Genomic DNA, 27,140 nt, shown 5'->3' with positions numbered 1-27,140 from the left:
TCTTTTCTTCATTCTGTGTAATGTAATACTGGCTGTTCAACAGCCTGGTTTTGGCCACCAGCTTGTTGGTCAGAAGGACTACAATTCCTTCCTATGTACTACTGCAGCTTGCTGTAATCAGGTGGAGAGTAAAAATTAGTACTAGACAGAAATCCCATTTTCACATGAAGTGCTGCAATTACTTTTCCTTGACAAGAAATATGTGTATGTTATCCTACCATTGGTCGTGCTCTTTATTATTCATGAATTCTGTGTTTGTTTTGGTTTTCATTTCTTAAGGAAATGAAGGAAATTTTTATTCTTTAGTTTTACACCTTTAAATAAGTAATTTTAAAGGCTGATAAGCAGCTGGACAGATGCAAATAAAGCCTTACTGGGAAATGAATAACATTCTGCTCTTAATTCTGAACTGAGTTTTTGAAAGATAATGGAATTCCAATAACCCCCAAATCAGAAAACATACTTCCCCTTTGTGATTCCAAATCATATTATTTTATATATGAAAATATATAATATTAACATAAATATACAAATAATTAAACATTATATGAATATTAGTTTATGTAAATATATGTAGTATAAAAATTAAAATGCATATGAAAATATCTCATCTCCTTTTTAAAAGAATTTATTCTCCCATTTGATTAACAAAATGGTTGAACAAGTTTCAAAGGTCACCAAAATGCAGCAAAATTTGTGCAGGCAACTGAATACATACCATGTTTACTTTAATATACAAAAATGTTACTTAATTACATTGTTAAGTGAACATAAGCTTATGAGTCCAATCACGTATGAAAACCACTGCAGTTCAAGGCATGAGTGGAAATACACAATAAATAAAAGCCACATATGAAGGTACATGAAAGGGTCTAATGTGGTCAGTGACAAGGAAGGGAGTGTTCTCAATATGAGGTATTTTGATCAAGTTGCCTGCAGTTGGAAATCTATCCCTGAAAATTTGACATCTTGAGCAGTGTTGGGCTCTTATTATCATTGTAAGATGTACACACACAAAGATGACAGTCAGTTATTGAGATAAATGAACATGCACGTGTAACGTAGATAGTGTTGCATACAAATTTTCTTCTGTTCCCTTTGGCACCCGTTGTTTGAGAACAGAAAAGATACGTCCTTTACCATCCAGAAATCTACTAATGCTGAAATTTCAATGGGGATTTGAGGCATGAAGAATGAAAAAATAAAGGTGACCTGCAAATACACATTTTTCAAGAATCTGTGTGTATTTTTAGATTGTTGACCCCTTGAATTGGTAAGCATGAGAAGAAAATGTAAAATATAACTAAAAGTCTATCTATATTTATTCCTGTTTTACATTTCCCTAAATCACAGAAAGCTATTTATTTCCCATTAATCTATTGAAAGGATTTTAAAAAACAATTTTAGAAAGATTTCCACATGCATTTTGGGTATTTGTATATCCAGATACATATGCAGAAATACATATTTTTCATGTGTATCAATACTGAATGCACTGGATTTAACAAAGAAATGTATTTACATATCACAAGAATCTACCAACTCAGCTGATGATTTCAAACCCATGTAAACTGAAAGCAGTGATTTTCATACATGTCTTAAGAGCTTAAGTCCTACTGACGTTCACTAGAATTTGTGCTCCCCTGTGATTTTAGCACTTAAGAAAATCTCATTCAAACCCATTACAATATGACACAACTGTATATTTTGCACAAATTGCAACCTCCAGCAAGAACTATCTTAGGAATTTCTTCTAGGAATCACTCTTCAAAGCATAAAAGGCGCTTTTCTTCCAAGTTATTTGAGATTTACATAAGAAAGAAGACGTCCCTCATGGACGTTGAGGCAGACTTCCAAAGACTCGATATTCCTACTGAAGGAAGCTGTGCTTCCAAGATGGAATTCTGAATGCATTTGCTTTATTTTTGTTGACCTTTTTCGTTTCTTTGTTTTCCTTAAAACAGAAGAAGGGTTTAGAACTTAAGCTACAATGATGGCTACACCACATTAAATTGTGATGAATTACACAACTGCAATAAAATGTACCACAAGCGCCTGTGGAATTACGTATGTGTGTAACTAGAGCATTCACAGATGGCTAGAAGAAAGCGTACATCCGCTGTTGGGTCACTACCCAAGTTTTCCATTAAATTTTAACAATTAGGTACCCACCATCTCATTAAGATTGATCAAGCCCTTCTATTTATTAATGAGACATTGCAAATCAAATCTGTAGCTATGACAAATTTTTATGTTCTCTATGTGCAACGCTTGCCACTTTTTCTCTCGACAGGAAATCCTAGAAATACCTATGCATCGTAGATCAATGTCTTTAAGTAACAAAGTACACACTGAAATACACACATGTGAATTTTTGGAGGAACACATAAAGAATCATTGCTGCATTTCTTTGTCTTATGAAGTTCATATCCAGTAAGTCCAGTACTGTAAGTTCATATCCAGTATTTAGAGCAGTAAAGAGCCACATCACCTTTGGGGACAGTATCTGAAATCCTGCAAATCAGAACTATTCATAGTCTGTGGATACTTAACAGTTAATCAAGGCATTTTAATTTGAGCATTTTGGCTCTTCTCATGTTTGTGCCCCTGCCCCAGCTGGACTTTATAGTAGCAAATGATATAACAGTTTGAAAAAGTGACAGGCAGTGTAATATTTCATCCCAAACCTCCAGAAGAGTTGTTACCATATTGAATACAAAGAGAAGTCCTTTCTTCCACATAAACAAGATAGAGCCAACAGCTTTATTACGCTACTCTGGTAGATACTGCCTATCATGGGAAAAGAATTGCTTTGCTAACTGTCAAAGCTTTAAGACCAATTTTGAAAAGATGGAAGTAAGTATCATATTTCATTTATACAGAAATGATGCCAAGGCACTTTTTGACTTTTCATGCCCTTTCAGGATTTTTTGTTCTGTGCCTACCAGCAGATTTATCAGGGCTGTGCAAGTAGAGAAGACAAGAATAGCACTGAATACTGATGAAAGAAAAAGATTGTGATCAGCAGTTCACAGATGATCTTCAGTTGCCTGTAACACGTATGGATTGTTGTATGTACGTTAAAAGAATATCTGATAGCATGGTGACTTACAAAGACTTATTGAAAGCTATTTTCTATGACCTGCCTGCCTGACTATATTTTGCTTCTCACGAGTAAAGTGTTCATTCAAGCAAGTCCACTTCATTTATTTTTTTAAACAATAGTTGAAGATGTTCATACAGAAAACTCTAGGCACCCACAGAGTTAACTAGGTCCAGAACTGTAAATTATGGCCACCCAGCAGCAAAAAATCATATACAAATAATGAATCAACTCAGTCAGCCAATAAATCAAATCCATAAAAACTTACCCAAGGGTTCTACAACATACCACCAAGTATTCAGTATAGCTGTACACATACATATACTTATTCTAAGACCATATTTTATATACCTATGTCTGTTGTTGTGTGCGTGTGTAAATTTCTGTATGTATAAATCCATACCCATCTGTCTGTGTTAAGAAATATTTTTATATATGTGGGTGATTCATTTACTTTTCACAGAAATGTGCTATGAAATATGAGAAAAAATGAAGTCATGAGAGAAATGCTTGGGAAGTCCAAATCTAAAAGTGACCATTTTTTCAAACTTTCTTTTAGCTCCTAGTTTCATTCTATTTAATAAATGAAATCTGCTCTGTTGCAAAATAATTCTAAAGCAAACTTGGATCCATAAGAAAATTAAATTTAGACTGCAGAGTGAAATACTGACCTCTGTTTGCACAGCCAGGGTTTCTGCATATGCAGTATCACAAATTTCACATATTTCAGTCTTCTATAGTACAGCATACATAATATCACTTTTTATTTAAATGAAATGTGACAGGCATGTGATATTAACCTGTCAGACATGGTCTTTGCTTTAAAAGAGTATCAACTAATTATAAACGACAATAAAACAGTTAATGAACAAGGCGAGTACAGGCAATTGTAACGAATAGTGTCACCAATAGTAGATACAAGTAAAATGGGAGCTTTTATTTCTTAGTTAGGAAACACAGAGCTTGCTCATTTCCCTCTCTGCGGTCTAACATCCCAAAACAGAATCACAGAATCACAGAATCGTCTAGGTTGGAAAAGACCTTGAAGATCATCTAGTCCAACCATTATCATCTAGTCCAACCAAACAGATTAGTATATCCTATATTATGACTTATCACTGCAGCATAGACTTTAAGGCATGGAATGTCAGCAATAGAAGACAACTTTGCAGTTTTAATGAAGGAAAAGACAGTATAAATGAATACCTACCCTAAATTTATATTTAAAAATGTGCATTATGTTTGAAGCCTTGTGAATCCCATGTATTCTTCCCTACCTATTATAGCATGCTTAAATATCAGACACTAGACATCAAAACGTGTTTGGAATAGGTCTTCAACAATGATTAAAGTTTGTTCTTGTTCAACTTCAAAGTGCAGACAGAGGAGTCTGTCCTGCTTTCAGTTCCATTTTCTGGGACCCCAGGAAGGTACGTGCTGCCTCCTCCAGATCAAACACACAGAAAGTTCTATTTCAAAGAAGTTTAAAACATACTTTCAAGTGGTCTTCCTGTGCTGTAAATCTGTCATGACAAAGTGCTAGTCAATTGTTCCCCTGTATCATACAGGGCAACAAAACAGTCTTGCAATGATGACAGGCCTGAAGGTAGAGTCTATAAAGGATGGTGCAAAACACATAGGAAGATAGCTTTACTTAAAAAGAAGGTGCATTTAAGGTAGATAAAATGACAATAGATTCAAGCTGCTGCTTCTGGCACTCCCGCCAATCCGGCCAGGATACATCAGAGTCAGCTCAGATTCAATTCTGCTCATGAGACTGCTTTCCCCTCTTTTATGGCCTCATTATTAATGGCTGTATGTACAAGAAGATGGAAATCTACAAAGGCTTAAGGGTTATCTGTGCCCTGAATTGTTTGGTGACTTCAGAGGCAGCTGAGGGTTATTCAGCCCTTGGAATTATCACAAAAAACCAAATAGCAGTATTACCATATGTGTTTGATACTTCACCCAACTAACAAGATCATGGAAACAGTCAAGATCTATGCAGAATGTTATAAATCAACTTCAGAAAAGAAAAATCCATACTTCAGAAGTTTAAAACTGTAACAATCCCACACTTACTTTCTACAAGCATTTGGCTTTTGTTAATTACAAAGGAAGACTTAATTCAAAATAGGCCGTATTGGCTCACATTAATCAGAACTAGTTTCTAAATAGACGGCTATGTTTATATGAAAATATTTGAACCAGTAAAATACTTTCCTGAAACTTTTTCACAGTTACAGTCCAAAACATCTACTGTGTAATACATCTGTTCTTATTATAAACCAAAATTAAAATCCTCCTACATCAAAAGCATTTTACAATTACCTTAATGGCCTTAAATTTGCTCTACCAAGATCTCAAAAAAAAAAAAAAAAAAAAAAAAGAAAGTAGCAAACACTTGTCACAGAAACTGTTTTTCACAATGCTATTTACTGAGTACAGAAACTAAACTTAACTAATAGGCAACACATAAGCATATCCTATGGGTCAGTAAAAAATACATAGAACTAACCAATCTTTCTGTCACACCAAAAGAAAGCCCAACTGAGCCCAACATGGGAATGACATGTTTTTAATGACAACTACAATACTTCTGTAAAACTGTAAATTAACCTCATGCATGAATCTCCCCTGGATGCATTGGTGCATATGTAGCTTTCACTACAATCAGTGATTGAAATCAGAAATAAAAGTGAACTTGAACTGAACTTGGTGTCTGGTATGTCTTCATTTATCTCCCCTTAAGCAAGTCAGATGATTTGAAGTATCTGTTACACAGGAATTTTCTTTTAAGCATCACCACCACTGTATTATTTACACACCTCCAAGGACCAGCTGGGGTCCACACAAAATCTCTCAGTTTTTAATTATGTTACCTAAAGAATCACAAATGTAATATGGAAAAATAATCCTAACAAACCACAATTTTTAAAACATATAAAAAATTCCTACCTGGTAACCATAAAAGAAATAACATAGCCCAAATCTACAGAGGAATTTAGTAGCCTATTTCCCACTGAGAGTGCCTACTCTGCAAAAGACAAACACAAGGCCGCTCTGTGGGGCTGTGTCAAAAAGTTACCAAGAATGAAGCCAAGGGCCATTTCAGACAGGCTCTCCAGGGCCCATTTGCAAAACCAGACCAGACTCTGGAGTGACTCTGTATGCTGCAGGGTACTCCTAAAGCCTGCAGACAGCACCGGGGAGTGGGGGGGGGGTGGTGGAGGGAGGAGGAGTACCACCACCGTGCCACTCCAGAGGGGTATGGACTCTGCTGCTGATTTCAAGGGAATTTCAGTTCCTAACTGTCCTTGTAGGTATTGACCAATGTTGGCTTACTTTTCTAAGTGTGGACTTAATGTGGGCAGGAAAACAACATGAATTTAAGACAACTCAGTATCATGGGGTGTATTTTGTCAATAGGAAATTTCCTACTTTCCCCGGAGGAAAGAGGAGCTGTGCAGAGCATGAGTCTCCAACAGCAGAGTCCTAACTTTCAACTTCAAACCTCAGAAGCATGGCTAGATAAAACTTCACTAAGATTTGTAATCTGATGAAAGACATCTCTCAGAGTGCAGATCTCTCACAGCCATTGTGCTTAAAAATGGGATTTTTCAAGGTCCTGATATAGGGTCCTCTAAAGGGAGCTGTTCTGACAGTAATCAAGTTATCAAGAGCGTTGAAATACATGTTCATAGGTCGTCTTCTATGATGACCCCCCACAAGAAATTGAAAGGCCTTTAATATGCAAAACCAAGGTTCTCCTGGACTTAAAAGTACAATTGTGAAACAACAGCAACAACAAAATCTTGACAGTCTGAGAAGAGAGAATAAAAATAAAAAACAACTATTCAAAAATTTTCTCTGGGCATCAGTCTGTGCAGCAGGTCATTAGTTTCAGTCATTCAGTGACCTTCTGAGATGAAGCAGATTTGGCTCAGACTCCTGCTTGCCTCAAGGAGAGGCACATTCTCTCTGAGACTGGCTGTTCACTGCTGGCTCCTCACTGAAAGGGATGAGAATTACAGGCTTCCAGAACCTTCCCATGATGGTTGCACTTCCTGCACTCATTTGCCTGTGAAAGCTTTCCTCCCTGGAGCTGGCGCAGCAGCTTCCCAAGGGAAAGTGTGTTAACCTGAGCTCTTCATGGCATAGAATACAAGCTGAGAATCAAACCAAGCAAGTAAAATTTGTCACAGGTGGCAAAAATGCCGTGGCTTCTTTCATACGTTTCCAAGCTGGTATTCTGACAGTCTTAAACGTTGAGACAGATCTGACTTCTTACTCAAAATATTTTCTTTCGAAACTTTACAACCAAGTTCATTTCCAAAAAAGCGCTGACCCTACCAACTAAACACTACAAATACACAAAAATTTTTGCAAAACGTAACCCTGAAAAAAAAAAAAAGTTTTCTAACATAACTAAGAAACCTACTGATTCTCTGACTTCTGACCAAGATGACATGTTATGGAAATGTAGCCACACTTCAAAAAAGCATACAAACCTGGATAAAATTTTAACTGCATTTATCTCTGACTGAGCCTAAGCTTAGTAGAACTCTAACTTTTAGACTATGTTGGACATACAAAGTTGGGAAAACATTAAGCCTTTCACATAATTTGTGTAATGCTGTCAAAAGAAGGAACACATGCACCACATTGTTCATTTTTCATGAACAGCTAAACACAAAAGTAATATATTAATCTGCCACATTTCACTCTTCCATCAGCGATCACTGCAGCTCTTGTGACTCCAGCACATGCAAATCATAAATCTCAGATTTCTTTGTATTTTTTGTGGTCTGCACACAAGCTTTGTGCTACAGGACTAAGGCAAAAACCTACAGTCACAGGCAACCACAAGCAAATCTGACTGTAACTTTCATTTTTATTGAACGAACACTGAAAAGTCACTGAGCTAGATATTACAGCTATAGAGAAGGTCCCTGCTTGGAAGATGTTAAAATTTAAACTTACAAAGAATAAAGAGGAGAATGTATGCACAGAGAGGTAAAGATCAAATCCCCCAATCTCCCCAGCTCATACAGCAGCCCAGTGTCATTATTTTTATTTTCATGCTCAACTTCAGATCATCCAGACAGACTCAACAGCCAGTGAGTGACCTGCAGATCTCGGTCTGTTCACAAGTGTCCAGTCCTCTGTTGCTATACAATATAAGCTGATCTGTAGCACTGGACAGTGAAGCCAGGAGCTACTTGGAGTTTCTGTTATCCTTAAAATACTCCAGCACAGGTTGCAATCAAGCAGAACAAAGCATACACTGTTCCCATTCTCTATATGTACTTGGATCATTGCTCCCTGATGCTCACTCATTTCCCGTCACCATCCTTTAAGTATGATACCCTCTGAGAGCTGTTTGTGGGCTACTGCTAGGCTTGCTGCTGAGAAATACGGCCTGTGTGTCAGCAGGAACAGGCTGCCTACCAGTTCTGCTCTTCCCATTCAGCCCTTGCCTTTGGAGCAGCGAACTGCTTATTGCTCACTGTATAAATGGAAATGGTTACGGTGTGAATAGCCAAGGAGAATGAAGAAACTGAAGCCTGAAGAATGGTGCCTTTCCCCTTGCCTCATCTGCTCACGGCCGGGAGCTGCCCGAGCTATTCAGGGGGGCTCTGGAGCCCTGCTGGGCTAATTGCTTCCTTTGCAGCAGTTTCTTACTATTCCTCTCAGTTACCACGTTGGGTTTAAACTCCTGGCACAATTTTTGTTGTTGTTAAAAGGGTATTGTAAACTGAACCAATGGAAAAGGTGGAGGAAAAAAAAGTGTCTGGAAGCAGGGAGAAACTGTTCTGGACACTGGAAATATCAGCTGCTCGACTTTTTCCATTCGTATTTATAAAGCAAACTAAACTATGATCTAGCTGGTCAAGTCCTGTTCGTAGCAGTTTGTTATGGGTGGAATGGGCTTGTAAAAGTGGCAGAGAAATTGAAATTACTCAGCACTTTCATTTTCCCAGTTTTTCTTGTGGCTGCGTGCGTGCCTTTTTTAAAACTAGTACTACCCTAACATAAATAAGAAGCTTTGACATCTTCTGTTAGCAGTGTAAAAACACATAACGAATAGAAAGTGATCTTTACAGAAAAGAAAAAGTGTTACTTGATCAGATTTCAGTTCTTTTGGTATGAAATACCTTTTTCTATGACAGCAACAGGAAGGTAAAAACTGCAATTGCATTCCCACAGTAAAACACAAAGACCACCACAGCATGCTTTCAAAACAGATACAAACCCAAATGTTCAGTCTGAAGTAAACACTTAACGTTTAAAGATGTTACTGCTTCTTTGCCAGCTACTTAACATGACAAACAGAAAAGAAGATATACTTTTGCATTTAAAAGACTCACCTAATGAACATTCTGGACAATTTTTTCAAAACAGATGACAAAGGTTAGGATTCCTTGGCCACTGGGTAAGGTAAGGGGTAGTCAACACTTCTGACTATCAGATGGACATACTGACATGTCCAGGAGGTCGAGTTTGCAGTTCCACTCTTAAAATCTGGTCCTGAATGCAGATCACCAAAAGGTGCTGCCTGTAGCCTATGCCATGCAATACACTGGGTGCCATCCTGACCAACTGGGGATCATTTACAAATGGGACAAGTAAGAGCTGCCCTCAGCTGCAGTCCCATCAACGTCTGAACTCACCACTCCTGAGACACTCTATGACTCCTATCAGTGCCCCAAATACATAAAAATACTTCTAGGGAAAATATTTATGATTGGCACTTCTCTGTGTTGTTCCTGTTACCACAAATTTTTCCTTTGCTCACTTCCTTCTCATGCTGATGCACCTCAAGGAAAGGTAGGGAAAATGATCCAAAAATACACACTAAAGAATGCTGGGGAAAGTTGCCATATGTGAACAGGCATGGAAGACAGTATTTAAAGGACTGTCTTGACAGTATCTATGCAAACAAAAGACCTTATCAATAAGCTTTCTTAGTCTTCTTGCCTCCTTTTCCAACACAAACAAACATTAACAGGATCAACCACTACTGCAGTACGTAAACAAATTTCAGTAGGTCACATCAGTACCCTGATGTGTGCACTAAGGTATAACCTTACAGAAAATTTTGTTAACAATAAAGTTCACCTTCATTCATCTCAGAGGACATGTTTGTTCCAACACAGATCCACTGATTTCGCTTATTTATGTCCAGAGAAGGTGAGTAAATGATACTTGCTACCCTTGCAAACTCATTTTTAATGGAAGACTAGTAATGTGGATTTTGAAACCTGAATAAACATTGAAAAATGAAGGGAAAAAGTTCCAAAACCCCTTAAGTATGAGAAGTGTAAAACCAAAATAGTCATCTGAACTAAGACTTCATCAACTATGCATTGTACTTTGCATTATATTATTAGGGATTACATTTCATGTACTTCATACAGACTTTTGCTACGACAGCCATGTTGCTGATTTTTTTGAAGAAAAAAGAAAGCAAAATTCTACTGAAAATGGCAGTCAGTAATGACCAGAAAAGTCATAATTTTAGAGAACCTTTGATATAGAGGAAAAAAAACGTGTTTTGGTGATTCTCTTCACCTTTCAGATAGTTCCATATGTTACTACACATTTGACAAAAGTGCCATAAAACCTTAAAAAGTTTTGTCCCTTGATGAGATCCACTTTCAGTGGATTGCAATGAAATGCTACATGCTATCCCCAAACCTAAAATTTGGCAAGAGATGTTTGATAGAATATAATATGAATATTTCCACCATATTTCAGAAAAATGCTTGATTTTTTAAAATTTCTGAATACAGAAATTCTGGAAAATCCTGTTAGATTCAAACTCTCATCCAGACCTGTAAGAACTGAATGCTGTACTATAGATATTATTACTTTCAAACATCCATGCAAAGAACAATCTGATATACAGGCTATTCTATGCATACAATATTAAAATATTGTATTTGCTGTATTTAGAGTTGTCTTTAATAACATGTTAGATTTTGATCTAGGCTCATTCTTCTCGCACAGCAAGCAAATTTCATAGTGGGACTGCCTAGACATATACCACAAAGGTATGAGCTTATGATCCTAATGGTAACTTTTCAACAACTGCTTAGGAGAAGTTCACCTTGAAGCAGAGGACTGGGCCTCTGCTGAGCCTGAAATCCTTGTAGCCCAAAGCAGCAACTCTGTTCCTGAGATGTAAGAGGAGGCAAAAGCCAAAGCAGGAAGAGGGACTTAATGAGATGCACTTTTCCTTGAGGAGTGGAAGACCAGAAGCTCATTAATTGGGGATCTGGAAGAAGGTATGATAAAGTAGTCAGCTAGATACATAGATATTAGAGTGGTTGGAAGTATTGTTTCTTTTTTTGTACAATCACGTGGTTAAATAAACAATACTTTTCCTTTTCAGAAACCTCTTTTGTGACATTGTCAACTACTGTTCAAATGCTTCCAAAGGGCAAAACCATTGGATCACACCTAAATGGAGTCAGTGTAGCTGCTACACTATTACTAATTTCCAGACAAGTCTAAGAGAAGGAAGATGACATAAATCTAACTGAAAGGAGTGATATAAGGCTTGTTACCTAGAAGAATGTGTTCACAGTGTTTATAGCGAGGACAGAGAAGGATACAACACAGTCCCAATAATATCTCAACTCTCTCAGCTGAATGTAAAGTGGACATAGAATAACTTCACATATAGTGTTGCAGATAGGTACCTACGTGCAATGCCTGTAGAACTATTATAAAGACTGCAGTCTGTAGAAAGTAAGGAGGAAAGAATACAAAGGTAAAACCTAGTAGACTATGTGCTGCTTAGGATTAGAAGTAATCTCCTCCATTAGCAGAAACAAAAATTGCATTGGCATTCTCCACTGTACCTGGTCATCTATACCATATAAAACTTTTCAACATTAGCTAGTATCAACTCTCCAATGAGAATATGTGGAAGTCATTTGAAACAACGTAGGAGAGAGAATAAAACTTATTTTGGTATCTATTCCTTTTATTATTTCATGAACACAAAACTGATGGCCATTAACAGCATCCAGAAGCAGATCTGGCCAGCCAAATGGCTTATGTGTTTTATCAGAGGACAATCTTGGGGAAAAAAATATGAACTCTGCTAAGAGCACATTTTTAGGGTACAATGTATTAAAACAATATTTTGATATGCATTTGGAAAATCTGTGTCAACAGACTTCTCTTATAAGAGTTCCCTTGGCTAGATATCAGTACCATAGACAAGAACAGTATTGGCAAATATAAATTTCTGGGTTAACAAACCAAAACCTATTTTAATTATAACCATCTAATTATCCAACATGGTACCTTGGTAAGACAATTCCAAATAAAGTGTCCTTAACCTGTCAGTAGCTAGAAATTATCCCACAAAGCCAACACTTCATGATGTCTTTTTGTCTGTCACCACACACTTCTTTGCACTGTGCAGCTACATAGTACTGTGAGCAACAGTTCCAGTACGAATCAGCCCATTTTCAAATTTAAAATCCTTCCTCATCTTTTTATTGTTGCTTATAGCCATGCTTATAGCCATTGTTGTTTATAGCCATAGCTGTTATTTTAATAATTTAGTAAAAACAGAGATAAAGCTGTAAGTTCTAAAATTTCACATCTATTTTAACACAAAATTAGGAAGAAATATAATTCATTCTCAAAAATCATCAAAACATACTCCTATGAAAAAGACTGAGGCTTCTGTTTAAGTTGTTTGAAAGAGTGCAGGTTGATAAAGGCTCCAAATGAAACAGGTATCCTGAACATCACAAGCTTTAATGATGTGTTAACCTCGGTGACAGTCAGAACAGAAGGGTCAAAGGTTCAGCTGGCATCCCTGGGGGTGATCCTTCAAGGTGAATTTGAGACTCATTGACAGGGCAGCACAGTAAAACTGACACTGCAGTCTAAGAAACGTATGTGTTACAAAGATGAAGTACTGCCTTTTTCTTGAACTTTATATTCATAGCAGTAGAAGAAATCTTTGTTAAGATGGTTAACGTAGTGAGAACACAGTTCGCCACCAGTTGAAATCCTAAAAGTGAACATTTTCAAAGGTTAGCTTCTGTTTTTGAATTGGAAATAATTAGCAAAGTAGGCTCTCAGGTTTATTTACTCTAGTTGCTCCAGCTACTCTTAATTTTGCAAATTTTAAAAGTTATTTCCCCATATCCTACTTAAAATGTTCAGATTTCTAAAATTAAGGTTTCTCTTCCTACTGAAAAAACCTGTTACAACTACCTATATTTGTTAGCTTCAAGCATAACAGATATAATAGACGACCTTGTATATCACCAAAACCTTTGATTTTGGATGACAAAAGGAGAGTAACAGCTGTCACTTCCAGCTGGGTAATTCCTAATATTTAAGAATGACAAACACAAAAGATACTGGCAAGACACATAACACAGAAATTTTCTTAGTGGAAAGTCTCATTAGGACAAAAATGAGAATGAATATGGAGTATGTCCATAAAACTCCAGCTGGCAAAAGGAAAGTAACTTAATGACAAACAAGCCAATAACAAAAAGTGAAGCAGCATCAACAACAGCAGCAAAAAGATGAAGAATGTCAACTCATTTAGCACTTCAAAAAGGGGCTTCTCCCTTGCTATAAATCATACTATATAGGTACTTGGAAAAGGTGAAATGCCAGTCTCAGTGAAGACAACGGTAATACTCACACTGGTTTCGTAATGCCAGAATTTCACACTCAAGAGTTCAGGAAGTATGCAAAGTGTATTTTCATGAAACATACTAACCATAGTCATTGTGAATGCAAATTTCCGAGGAGTTATAATCGTACAATGTACCTACTATGAAGATATTCCTAGTTTATTAATAAACTTTTGAGATCCTTGAATACATGGGACAATAATTTTAAAATTTCAAAACCACTTTGACACTTCAGCATATAACTGTAATGGTAAAGAGATGTTTCCTTTGAAATAAAAGACAATCTCAAAATATTTGTAGCTGGGCTAGATCCTGGAAGGACTATGCAATCACAAACACCTAGAGTGGAGCATGGCCTGAGTACGTAAGTGAGAATATTACTCTACTTCTCTACAAAAAAAGAGTCCATTTATGATGTAGGATGTAATAACACTTTGCACTTTGGCAAAGTGGCACAACACAGCTTTGTTGCAATAGTGTCAGGCTGCTTTACATGTATGAATGAATTCAGACCCACAACTCACAAAATGCTGAATAAGAAGTACTGAACAACTTCAAGGCTTACCCAAAATCACACAGGAAGATTGCAGCAGCCCAGCTACCTGCTTTGCTTAGCTTGCAGACTTTCTACCTCAAGGCAATCTTTCCTTTACTGTACCATAATTTTCTCTGTAGGAAAATATTTTGCAGCTCACTTTTAAAAATCGTGTTGCAATGAATGTATACTCACATGGTAAAAACAGCTCATCTTTAATTCTGTTCAGTGTACAGGTCTGCCAAAGAGCAGAACCACCGATTCTTGGAATACCTACCATGAACCGTAAAACAGCTTCAATCAGGTACCTGCAGCTTCTATGGTAACACTTTACCCTGAACAAGCAATTTTTTTGCTACTTGATTTGCTTCAGGTCTTACTCCAAGATAAATGCTCAAACTGAATACCAGAGTTCAAAGTAGTCCTAGGAGACAAATGATTTCACATGAAGGGGAATAGCAAGATTTGCAGAGTCTGAAAAGTGGGCCGTGGTGGAGGGAAGCCCAAGCAATCGTATCAACATCTTTTGCATTCAAAAACTTGGCATTCTGGAAAAGCAATGATGCAAAATACACAAACTTAGAGTTAAGAGATCCTGAGTCATAACCATTTTGTTCAAGGAACCAAACTTCATATTTTCTGAGGGGAAGGAAGTTACCTAAGCATACATCTCTACGGCTAGTTTGAAAATTAAGTATGTTCTGTGTAACGCTAACAATATTTCAAGATATATACCAGGAAAGCACTTAACTTTCCCAAGTTTTTTTAACAGCATTATTTTCCCTAGAAGGTTTGTGGGTTTTATTCTCTTTTAAACATATAGGTGGGAAGAACTTACTCATTTTTCCCCCTCTTACCTCTGTGTGATTTATTCTCCCCCATGTAGCAAGAACCAGGAGGCCTAGCAGAGACAGTAGACAACTGACAACAGCAATAAAGAGAGAGGCAAAAGCAAAGCTGTTGAGTTAGAAGAAAATTAGTATAATTAGATCCACATATAACTAACCACCCACACGTCCACATTAAATAAAAGAACAATCTTTATGTGACCATGTGACAAATAGATTCTTGTTAGATAACATTTTTTCAGGAGGAAAAAAAAAAATCAATTAATTGCTCAATGCAGCATAAGTATTAGCAAGAATTGTTCTACAGCTAGATAAGGAAAGAAAGCAGCTTTTTTTCTTTCCCTTTTAAGGAGGGCAACCATAAGAAGGTATGCATAATATTACACAGGAGTCTGGAATAACACCCTGCAATGTGTATGTTAGTCCCACACTACTGCACGTGGTGAATATCTGAACTTGGCAGTAAGTAATTGTGAGTATATTATTACCTGGAGAGAGAGAAGTACTCTGTTGGGTTGAAGAAACCCAAGAACTGAAAAATTATTATTTTTGAAGTGCTGTGATTTGGACTAGACTTTTCATATAACCAGAAGCATCACAGGAAACTCAGTAAGGCAAAACTATCCAAACAAAGTGAAATAAGCAAAAATGAAGTTGACAGAACTTTCAAGAAGTAGACCAAAAATCAAAGCAAACCAAACAAAAAGCTCTAATCACTTACATCTGTTCAAGGCTCCAAAAATGAATACTGTTCTTCTCTACTATTTTTATTCTACATTTTTCTTTTGATTGTGAGAACATAATATGTGCAAACTCAGCACATAGATTGTTGAGGTTTTATTAAACATGCTTTTAGAGTTAGTGTCATTTTTACTTTACAAAACTAATTCCTAAAAAAAGCATGATACACAATAAAGTCTCAGTTAGCAGTTATCCGATATTTAGATTTTAAGTGACAACATGTGGCTGCTGCGGTGTGCAAGCGACTAGAAATATCAAAAATGCCAAGAACAATCAAATTTATAAGGTCCACTAGAGACTTTCAAGAACAAAAATGTACTTCCCCCCGCCTCCCCGCCCCCCCAATGGAGAGGGTTTCAGTGTTTGGAAAACAGTGAACACAGTGAGGAGCTGGGTTGCTTCACTTCACTGATAGAGACTTGCCACAAATAATCCATTGATTTCTGTAGGATATTTGTGTGTTAAAAGGTCCTTCACTCTTTACTGATGGAAATATCTCTGTATATGAGTATAAACTTAATGTAAATACAGTAAAAAATAAAGTAAAAGGCTCACAGGTCCAGGAGATTGCATGAAAGAACCCTGGAATGCAGAAAATTTCTAGGGCTTTTTTTCACATTTGATGTGTAGGGATCCTAAATCCCACGTCCAATGGTCTGAACTCTACTCTGAATGTGCTTTCTGCCTGCACACAGTGTGCATGCTTCTCAGCATGAGTCCTAACGTTCAGTGTTTCAGATTCATAAAAGGATTTAAAAGTTTGATTCTTTGAATATTGCTTCGCTTCTCATTGTTTTTGCTCATGATGAGGAATTGGAGAAGGCACACAGCACGGCAGTCCCTAAGGGGTTGGGAAGAATGGTGTCTCCAGAAATGGATTATTAACTTAGAGGAGGACATCCACACTCTACAGGTACAATTTCCATACAGCTGATGAAGGGAGGGGAGGAGAAGAATTAACATTCTAAACCCAATCTTCATCTTTATTGTGTGTAATATAAGCAAAGGCTCCTTTCCTGACTGCTTAAAAAAACTAACCAAATAAAAATGTTTCTTTTTCATTAAGAGAATAAAATGAATGAAGAAATAATTTCCCTCCCACATCCTTTCTTCATCTCCCTTACCCATCCCAAAAAACCCCAACAACTAGACTGTCAGCCAAACAAAACAAAGAATTTACTTTCTCAGCATAATAAATCACCTTTGCTCCTAACCATTCAAATCATAAAGTCCTGCACACTCTGGATAGCTCAAGTAACCTAGTCTGAGATAACAGCCACCTGTTTTTTTTAATTATTTTTGAAGGAGAAGATTCCCAGACACCATTTCTATAATTTCAGATGGTCCCAAAGGTTCAAAACTCTCAATAAGCCCTTTTAACAAGAAAATCCTCATAGTCTAATGTCTAGGCCTGTGGAAGTCTCAAAACTCAGATATCTCACACATACTCTATTTGCTGCAGGCATTTATTTTCTTTTACTATCTAGGTCATCAGTTCATGACTAGGGACAAAAGAAATCTGTTGAGAATTTTGACTCAATGAGGAGTTTTCAAATTCCTTTAAGTCTGTAAAGTATCTACAAAAGAACTTCATTCTTCTTCACTTTACTTTTATATTTAAAAGTAGAAATCAGTGTAAAATACAGTTGAGCATAGAAAAATAGATACATAGTTCACATTAGAGAGGTACTTTTCACTACTGCTGGGTGAAACAAAAGAAACCATAGCTATGCATGTCTAATGCCTAACATTTTAAGTGGCAACAAAATAGCTGAAGCAATGTGCATCACTGATGTGAAGGAACATTTTTGAAAGTTGTGAGAAGAACCAGAAGGAACAGATATTCTTAGCTACAGTGACAATATGAGCAGCAATAACTTGGTTTAAAACGCCAGCAATTAAATGACCATAACAGGCCTTTTAATCTAACACTGAATTGTGATGAGTTTCAATCGGTTAGTGTGAACTCATAACCTCACACAGTAGGTTACATTATTACCAGGCATGACCTTAGGAGCACAGGAGGTCAGTTTAGTCCTAAATGCAAAACCTAGTCTCTGTGATAGCTAGCATAAGCCTACAGAACCTGGTGTCCTCCCCAGTCCACAGCTGTTTGACACTGGGCTACCCTTTTGCCTTTCCACTAATTCCACAGACCAATATTATCCTTTGGAGATGTCTACTGAAAAGACACATCACATTAAGTTTGAACCAATGCATGGTTAACCTGTCCTACACTTTATCCAGCAACCTTACATAGAAGATTCAATGTTAATAATGAGCCATTTAAACCAATTAGAACAATGTTGGGCATTGACCATGACTCAAACACTTTAGACCAAAGAGCTTTCTCCTCACCAATTTCTTGCATCGCGCTTATGTAGAAAACATCTTGCCTCCAAAAGAAGTATTCGGGACAGTTGACTGTAAGAGCTATAGAGAAGGAAAGGAATGTCCACACGGGCGTTTTCAGGCCATTTGCTTTGGCTTGGCGCATGGAGACTTCAAGCCAACGCAAGCTCATTTTGCCCTTACCCTCAGTGCAACAGAAGCTGTGTGGCCATATTAGTACAATACTGTGCCGGAGTGATCTAGCCTGTCTCTCAGCAGGGCTTATTAGCTCAGGCTCGGCGCCACATTAACCGCTGCCATATGGCTTCTGGTCGATTCAAAGAGTGAACTGAATGAGCTCACATCTGCCTGACAAAGTCTGCATAGCTATGCTCTTTAAAATGGCAAACCTGCAAAAAGCTGTGAGGAGAGAATCTTGTAATAGTTTAGGATTTTCAATCCACGTTTATTTCAGTGCTTGTAGAAATACAAGTTGTCACTATTAACAGCTGTGATTAGGGTTGGAAACTACTCGTGGATGTCTTAAGAGATGAAAGGTTCATCTCAAAGAGCCAACTCTGAATAATGATGAGAGTATGGTAAGACTCCAAATAGAATGGAAGAAGAGGAAAATGAATACACAAATGAAAGTATGTCTTGATATTTTCTCTTCTTTCTGTTAGCCTAGGTTATTAGTCAGATTTTTTACAGCCTTCCAAGATGGGTAAGGTCCTCTGTGAAAGAAGGCAATGTTTTTTAGGGCTCAGGCAAAAACCCTACAAACAAAGTACAAAATGTTGCGACAAATGCTAATCAAAGATTAACATATCATGGAAAAGATCTCAGATATGCCTGTGATAATAAAAAAGTTACACGCGAAGTAGCAGCATAGCAGAAGATACCCTGAGAACTCTCTGTCTTAACAAAGAAGGAGTGGTTGTGCAGATGCGGCAACTCAAGTGATTTAGACATGGCAGGGGAAAAGGCAGGCACGCAGAGAGAATCAAGGAGGCAGTGGGGAAGGTGCCCTGATGATAATGCAGGAGACAACAGAAGCACATGCCATAGTCATAACAAAAAACAAGGGAGATGATCCAGAAGACACATTTTGAATGATTTGTGGAATCTGAAGAGCACAGAGACTGCAGCAGGAGCAACAGGGACCCAGAAACAGAGCTTTAAGCGTGAACACGTCGAAATAATGTCACATTTTGGAAACAGAAGGATTTAGAGCCATTCCCCCTATCCTCTGGGACAGCTGTGTGGTTCCAAATTATTTTTCACAATCTTTTACATTTTTTTCCCCTTGGGGTGCCAGGTTAACTCACAGCAGCTCCAGCTGTGATGCCAGAGAAAGAAATATTAATAGCAGAAGGAATATAAATCATTAACAAAAACTACTCTTGATCCTCAAGGAAGCCACCATTGTAGGGATCAGCAGATGAAGGAAAAAGAAGTAGAGAGGAAAGCCAACCCTTTTATGGAGTAAGAAAAAGAGACAGAATGAAGAAAAAGGACTAGGAAGAAAGGAAATTGCTGGGTGGCAACAAATACATATTGGGAATCAGAAGAAAAAATACACTTCTCTTTCTAACCCTCCTGGGGCATATAGGAAATTGCTGCTTGCCCTTTAATCTGCCCCCCAAAGAAAAACAATTAAAATGAAATAAAACCCTGAACTGTAGGTACTTGCTACTCCCTTCCCCTCACCCCCATTGCTTTTTCTGCTGTGTACCCAGGCCATGATCTTTCATGCAGCTCTCCGTAGGACAGACCATCTTACCATTACCATTACATCTACAGGAATATGCATTTTTTTGCTGTTTATCTAAGACATGTAATTTGGGGAGATTAAGATGTTAAGAGATTCACAATTAATAAACTAATGTAAAAAGAGAGCACGCCAGAAAAAAAAAAAAAGAGAGAGAAATGGAGAAGAAAGAAATAATGATAAACATCTTGAATTAATTTGGAGTGGCACTGTAAAAGTATGCTTTGTGTCAGGAGCATTGCTGTTTTTAAAGGGTTAGGACTGTTACTCCTGCACAGCAGACAGCAACAAATTCAATCAGTTTTTGTTTCCTTTTTCTTGATTCACCTCCTCTCTGCAATTTTTCCCACTGCAATTTAACTTTGGAAGAAAACGCCCCTTTCCTAAATAGGGAATTAATTTTCGCTTTTTCCACTGTTCCCTCCAATACAAACAACCCTTTCTCTTTTTCCTTTTTAACTGATAGGCATAGAAATTTCTTCCATTTCTTTCTTCTTTCTTGTTATGACCGAGATCATGCTGGGATCACCTATGTAGTTTTAAACTTGCCAAAACACAATGAGGCTGTGAATGGTCTCCACCAAGAAGAATGAACCAAGTTCTCTTTGACAATTCATTAACAGAAAATTTGGGGCAAATAAATAAAACATCTTCCTGTGGACAGTACCTTCAAGAAGGTTTTCCTGTCACAGCAGAAGATCAGAGGCTTTGTTTTCACATTTTGTAGGAAACACTTTCATCACTCACTTGTGTAAAAATAGCATTGTGCAAGACAGAATAAATGCTTCGTATTTGTGATGTATTATTTCAGGGCCAGGAAACAAAACAGGAAACAAGAATTCAAGTTACAACTTATCTAAAATAAGAGTCTAAGTCATTCAAAACTGTTGATGTCGCAAGACAGTCACACAAAAAATGAATGAAAACCTGTATGCATTATTCATCCTGTAACTTTGATCTTAAAAGCTAAGAAACTTGAACAAGGAAAGATAAGTGGCTTCTCAAGATTTTCCTTTTAAAAATCAAATGAGGCTAATTCAGGATAAATGACAGATAAGAGTTAATACGAAAGAGGGGGAAACTGCAATCACAGTGCTGCACCAAAGTTTCAATGCAAAGGCTTTGCTTTTTGTATTCAGTTACAAAGGATTTCTTTTTTAGGAACCAGCATCCTTTTTCATGTATATGTAAAAGATTTTACCTATTAAAATTTCATGTTCAGTACGCATAGCTTTTTTCTTCTATCACCTAGACCATGACTTCATGTGAACAATTCAGAAGCTTTCTGAAGCATGGGGCAGGAACAGAAGCATCTGTGAAATCCTGACCTCCAAACCTGGCTCAAACATCAACTTGCTCCAGAGCTTATGCATACATTCTCCCACTGGAAAAGTACTGATAATTACAGGCACTCCAACTGCATCCTGATTTTACTGAGGCTTGGTTAATTATGCAGGCACCACCCCTAAAATATGAGACAAATTGATAGAGAGATCCAAAAGCACATGCAGGTTGCCCTGTCTAGATGGGAGATCCACAAAATCCTCTGAAGGCTTTGCACTCCTGAGCGTCTGTAATTATTGCCAGGTTTTGCCTAAAGATATCCTCAAAGGCCCCACCATCTTGGTTAGATTACTGATGTCAGCATCTTATATACAGGCAACTGCATTTGGGATTCACAAAGAAGGCAGAGCAGCAACACAGTTCCTTAAGGGAGGCTCTGAGCAAACCTAACACAGACAGACAACACTGCATTCATTACAAATCACAGCACACCAGCCGTTTACATTAACAGCAAAGCCAAAGGAAAAGTGCCTTTACATTACAGCATACAGCAGGAGGTTTTGTTTATCTGAGCTTCCAAATTGTTACCTCCACACGAGCAGTTAGCACTAATCAGATGACAGAGTGGGGCAAGACAGGTGGGAGAAAAAGGCTGGGTGGACGCAAGGGCAGGTTTGAGATGAAGGAAATGGCTGGGGAATGAGGTGAAAGTTTCATTGCAGCGGTGTGTGGTAGGAAGGCAGTGGGGAAACCATTTGAAAAGTAGTGAGAGGTTTTGGGGTACAATAGGAAGATGGCTGAGAAGTGAATGGAGGCACACTGGAGGTATTCACAGGCTTACAAGCAACCAGTATTCACTGCAATTGGTGTGAGTGCCCAGGCAAGTCATTGCTAATGGTACTCACAGCCACTGATACTCCTGCCAACTGCATCTAGACAGAATATATTTGGAAAGACCAAGCCTAGTGATTAAAGCAGTCAGCAGAAACTAGACTGACTGTACTTCCTCCTCAGCCCGAGGGAATGCAAACTCACAGTTTTTGGCAACAAGGTAAGTGCCTGAAACAGGTGGCTACGTCCTTATGACACAGGGCTGCCATGCAAAGAGATGGCTAGACTGATAGGGCTGGCAGCAGGCCTCTTCCTGGTGAGATCACCTAGAAGCCCAGAGTCCTGGCCTAGATCCTCACTCCAATTTGTGGGTCTATGAACTTCACCTGGCAAGACAGTGATTCTAACCATGTAAGCACCACTATGGGCTGGAAACAAACCATGGAACTTCCCCACCCGGTGAGGTCCCTTCTCTTCCACTCATAGAAAAGACCTTGCATCTTCTTTCTCTACCGTGTCTCAGCTCCAAGATGAGAGTCGCACAGCCTCTCCTAGTGCAGATGGAACTTCAGAATTTCAGAAATTGGAAAAATACATTTTATTTTCACATTGTTCATAGTGAGAAATTAGAGCTATTCACCGGGCTGCACCAAAGCACTCCTTTTCATTTCTATATATTATAGGAGGGATTCTTGACTCCACAGTAATCCTGGGAGAAAAATTAACTAGATGAGCCCAGAATCACACTAGTTCTGCTCTGGCCTCATGATAATTGTTTTGCAATTCAACAGATTAAGTTCAAGATAAGCATTTGCTTCACAAGCAAGACTGTCATTCCCACTTCATCTGTAATATATGGAGAGGGATTAGCCACATCAAGCATATGCTTTCATACTGTGGTATAAAGAATACACATGAGAAAGATCATGTTTAGCTCCAATTCACTGAGAAAACTGTTTATAGACAACATTTTCAAGAGCAGAGAGGAAAAAATATTTTGATGATGATTCTTCATCAGATGTACCCAGTGGACATGTGTACACTGAAGAGCCTACACAGAGTCCGATTTGTGCTAAAACTGAGCACTACTGGGAGAGCTGTGCTCAAAGAAAACGTCTGTTACTATAATCCCCATCACAGATAGCTGTGCCCATACCCTTACTTTCATTTCTTATTTGTTCCATTCACTACTGTTTATAACCTGAAAGACATAGAAATTTATTTCTCTTCAAAGCACGTTTATTTGCCCTACAAATGGACCAAAAATACGCAAAGACTACTTTGATTTTTATTATCTCACCTATATAAACATATCGATTTCCTTAACCCTACCAGGACAAAATAATATTTTCTTTTTATTGCATTCCAGAGGAAGTTGTGCCTTAACTTGGATCTTATTTAACTGTTATTTATCCAGACCTCTTGCTTCAAACTCTCTGTCAGGAACCAAGCTACCATCCCTGTTTCTCCAGCACCCTTAATACTCTGTAAAGCCCAGTACTGCTCACTCAAAGATCAACATTGTCATTGCAGATGAGAAAAAAAGCTTCTATATATTAAAAATAAGGTTGCTTCATGCACATTTTATCTCTTTGAAGAAAACATAGATATGTATCAAAAAAGGTGTCAAGCATCATCCCTTATTCCAAAAAAAAAAATTACAATTTTAATTTTTATTTTAAAACTCTTGTCAGAAAGGAAAGCATTATTACGAAATGCTTTAAACAGCCTTTGACACTTACAGAACTCTTAAAATGGCAATAAGTCAAAGATCAACAAGCCTTTAAGAAAGAAAACAACTGGAAATGCTTTAGAAGTGGAGCCACTAAAGTATTTTCATTGATTAAATGCCCACTGGTATTACATATATATTGAACACCAATCCTTATAGTTTGACATTTCCTGATCTGGTAATTTCATGGCTGAAAAAGAGGAAGGTAACACTTGTAAACTATGTTACCTGAAATTTAGTCTCACTGAGTCAATGAAAATTTTGCCATCAAATGAATGTAGGTGTTAATTTTAAATATAGGCACTTAAATGAAAAACATTTTTTTTTAAAAAAGGTTATTTCATGCAACAATGAAAACTATCACTTAAAACCCAACAACCTCATCCTTGTTTCAACTGTTGTACTCTTTTAATTCTTTATGTTCCTGTTGCTAAACTGAAAAGGGAAATGACCTAATGGAGGTAAGCTAACAGAGATGGAATAATTCTAAGTCAGGGTTCAAAATTAATATTTTTTGCCCATCTGTCCTTTAGCATGTTGTTCATTCCAGGTCCCAATCTCCCCTCGCCTCCCAGCCACCAGCAAGATAATACAGATGGTTACTGCAAAGCCGTTAAGGTGTACATCAGAATGCAAATTTATCCACTTGGCACGATGCTGCTACAGCTGTAAGTCGATGCAAATGTGCATTACAATGTCGCTTCAGTCTCTTGCCTGTGTGAGAAAGCGGTCATGATATTAATAGTGCTGCTTAAGACAATGACAAGCAAATGTGACGTAAATGAATGCAGTTGAGCTAGCTATCGCAGCACTGTTAATTTACATGTCGGAAAACAAACACTCATTTGGGCACGTGAAGCAAGTGTATATCTACACCTACATCAAAACTCATTTTCATTTGTTTGTTTCTGGAAGCAGAAACTGATAAAGCAAGATAACTCCACCAGGTGTCACGGTGAAAGAATACTATGTAGGTGAGTATTTGATACAATCACCAGAAAAGAAAACCAAACTGAAGTACTTTTTTCTGTTGTAAGCATAGTTTTAATAAATACAGGTGGCACTGCCAGTCAGTGATATTTGCTTTTGTTCCGAGTATGTCTTTGTTCTGGCAGCTGGGAGAAGAGCAGTTTTCATGTATAATGAAAGAAATGTACTTAAGAGGCAACACCTGAAAATCCTTCAAGAGAATAAACTACAGCAATAGAAAATGCAAGTTTAGAAAGCATTTCCTGAAAAAAAGTAGCAATGGAATCTTCTCTTTGTCTCAGGTCAATTGACTTGTCACAGTGGGAAGGAGATTTGAAAAGGAAATTGCAAGTTCTTAGCAAGTATGATTGGAGGAATGGAGTTAATAGCCAGTAATCAGTATAGGTTCGGTATGGTACTTAAAAATTTAAATGTATGCATATGCCACAACTACAGAATGCCTGAGCTTTGTCTGATTTGTAAAAACCAAATGGAACAACAGGCAATTTAAATCTCAAACAAAAATGGTAATTTTTTACTTAGGTTGCTGGGGTTTAAGTGTTCTTCCATCAAAAACTTCCCTCATTTCAGCATACAGTTGAGATATATAAGTTGTATGTGCCTCTGATCTTGTTTTACACTAGTAATCCTACCAGTACCAAGAGGATCCTACATAGCATGGACGTTCCGATGACATGATTTCCTACCAGATGGCAAGATGTTTTGCATCACCATCTTGGCAGCATATAAATGATTTCTGAACTCCATTTTTCATTGCCATTTCTTCAAGCCATTTAGGCTCACTAGCTTATTGTTTCACATGTCAAAAATTTAAAGTATAGTTTTCTGATTTGAGAAGCTGCTTTATCCATAGTCTTGAATCATTGCGCACTGTATTCAGCACGCTACAGATACAAACGAGTATGACAACACCTCTAATGAGAAAACAACTTAATTTCAGAGGGCAGGATAAGTCATCATCTCTCTAAAAAAATGTGACTATATCCCAGAAGTCTTCTTATCCTTTGTAATACAACACCCAACTCTTCTGCATGGATTCTTTTCAACAGAATTACAAAAGAAGGCCTCACGTAGACTACTAGTAGTTTTTCTTTCCAACTAAAGAAGGCAGATATTACAGGTTGCAAAAATTTGTAGGTGGATAGAAGGCAAGAAAATTATAGTACAGTGACAAATTTAACAAATTTCATTTCCACAAGCTTCTAATTCCTCTGAGGAAGAGAAGAACATAGGTTTTTCATGGTCCTCTTTAACAAACAAATGCATACTCTGCAACGAAGTGGTATGAAACTAGAGGACGCATTGCAAGCTAAATGCAAATTAGCCTTGCCTCCGAAGCAAGGAAAGGACTGATCCTAGAACGCACAGCATGGCTGGATGCCCGCAAGCTCAAAAGACTAGTAATTTTAGATTAGTTGATTTTTGCGTTGTTTGAAAAACTTTCTTATACTTACTGTGATTCTCTCATCTTTGTCATCTAGAGGGGTCCCATCTTTTTTCCACGATATAGTGGGCTCTGGGTGACCTCTTGGGGGCTGACATTCCATCACTGCAGGTTCACCCACGGCTACCATTACATCTGATGGATTTTGTCTGAAGTCATCCCGTAGAACTGAAAGAATAAAGCAAATTAAGTCAAAAATTACCCAACTACACCAATAGCACAGCAAAGTGTTTTGTTTTGGCCTTTAATGGTCCCTGTTGCCGTCGTACTTTATATTAATGAACAATTCAGTTAATGAACTTCATTTGGCATCTGTGGATGGTCTCTGGTACTTCCACAGAGTAACACAGAGAACCCATGTACAACTCACATTTTACTTCCAACATACAAGCCAAGTGACTAACACTGGCAGCGGTGAAAGGCTGACACAGACATAGGACTGTCCGCACAGAAGAGCTGACTCACTGGTAGTACTTGGCATAGTGTCTGCCTAGTGTGTGAACACAGGATGCCTACCACAGCTGAAGAAGGCACGATGTCTTCTGCTCAGGTAGAACATCACTTGCGGAGAAGCAGAGATTGCTTTCTCTCCCTCTTTTTCTGAGACACAAGGTCAGCCTGCCAGTAACTCAAAGGTTTATGGTTAAAGATTGGCCACTGGCCATATGAATTGCATCCATCCCTGAATTTATGGAAAAAATGAACAAACTAATTAAACTTCCCAGTTCTTTGCTGAAATTATAAGACACCAAACATTTGTGTAGCCTTAGCCAAACTAATCTTTGCAATTTAGCTTGTGTCTTTTTAAAGCAAAAAAAAAAAAAAACCAAAACAAAACTTTCCAACTT

At 37.7% G+C, this 27,140-nt stretch overlaps 1 protein-coding gene across 1 annotated transcript in view; it reads right to left on the bottom strand.

The window, feature by feature from the left end:
* The window catches only part of ROBO1 (roundabout guidance receptor 1), a 314,109-nt gene that overhangs the window by 86,288 nt on the left and 200,681 nt on the right, over window positions 1–27,140 (bottom strand). The window contains exon 3 of the mRNA XM_074860762.1: window positions 26,303–26,460. Coding sequence (XP_074716863.1) covers window positions 26,303–26,460 — 158 coding nt within the window. The remainder of the gene's footprint in view (window positions 1–26,302; window positions 26,461–27,140) is intronic.

Source organism: Strix uralensis, chromosome 2 (genome assembly GCF_047716275.1).
Source record: "Strix uralensis isolate ZFMK-TIS-50842 chromosome 2, bStrUra1, whole genome shotgun sequence".
In the NCBI taxonomy this organism is placed as follows: Eukaryota; Metazoa; Chordata; class Aves; order Strigiformes; family Strigidae; genus Strix; species Strix uralensis.
This window is presented reverse-complemented; position numbering and strand designations above follow the sequence as displayed.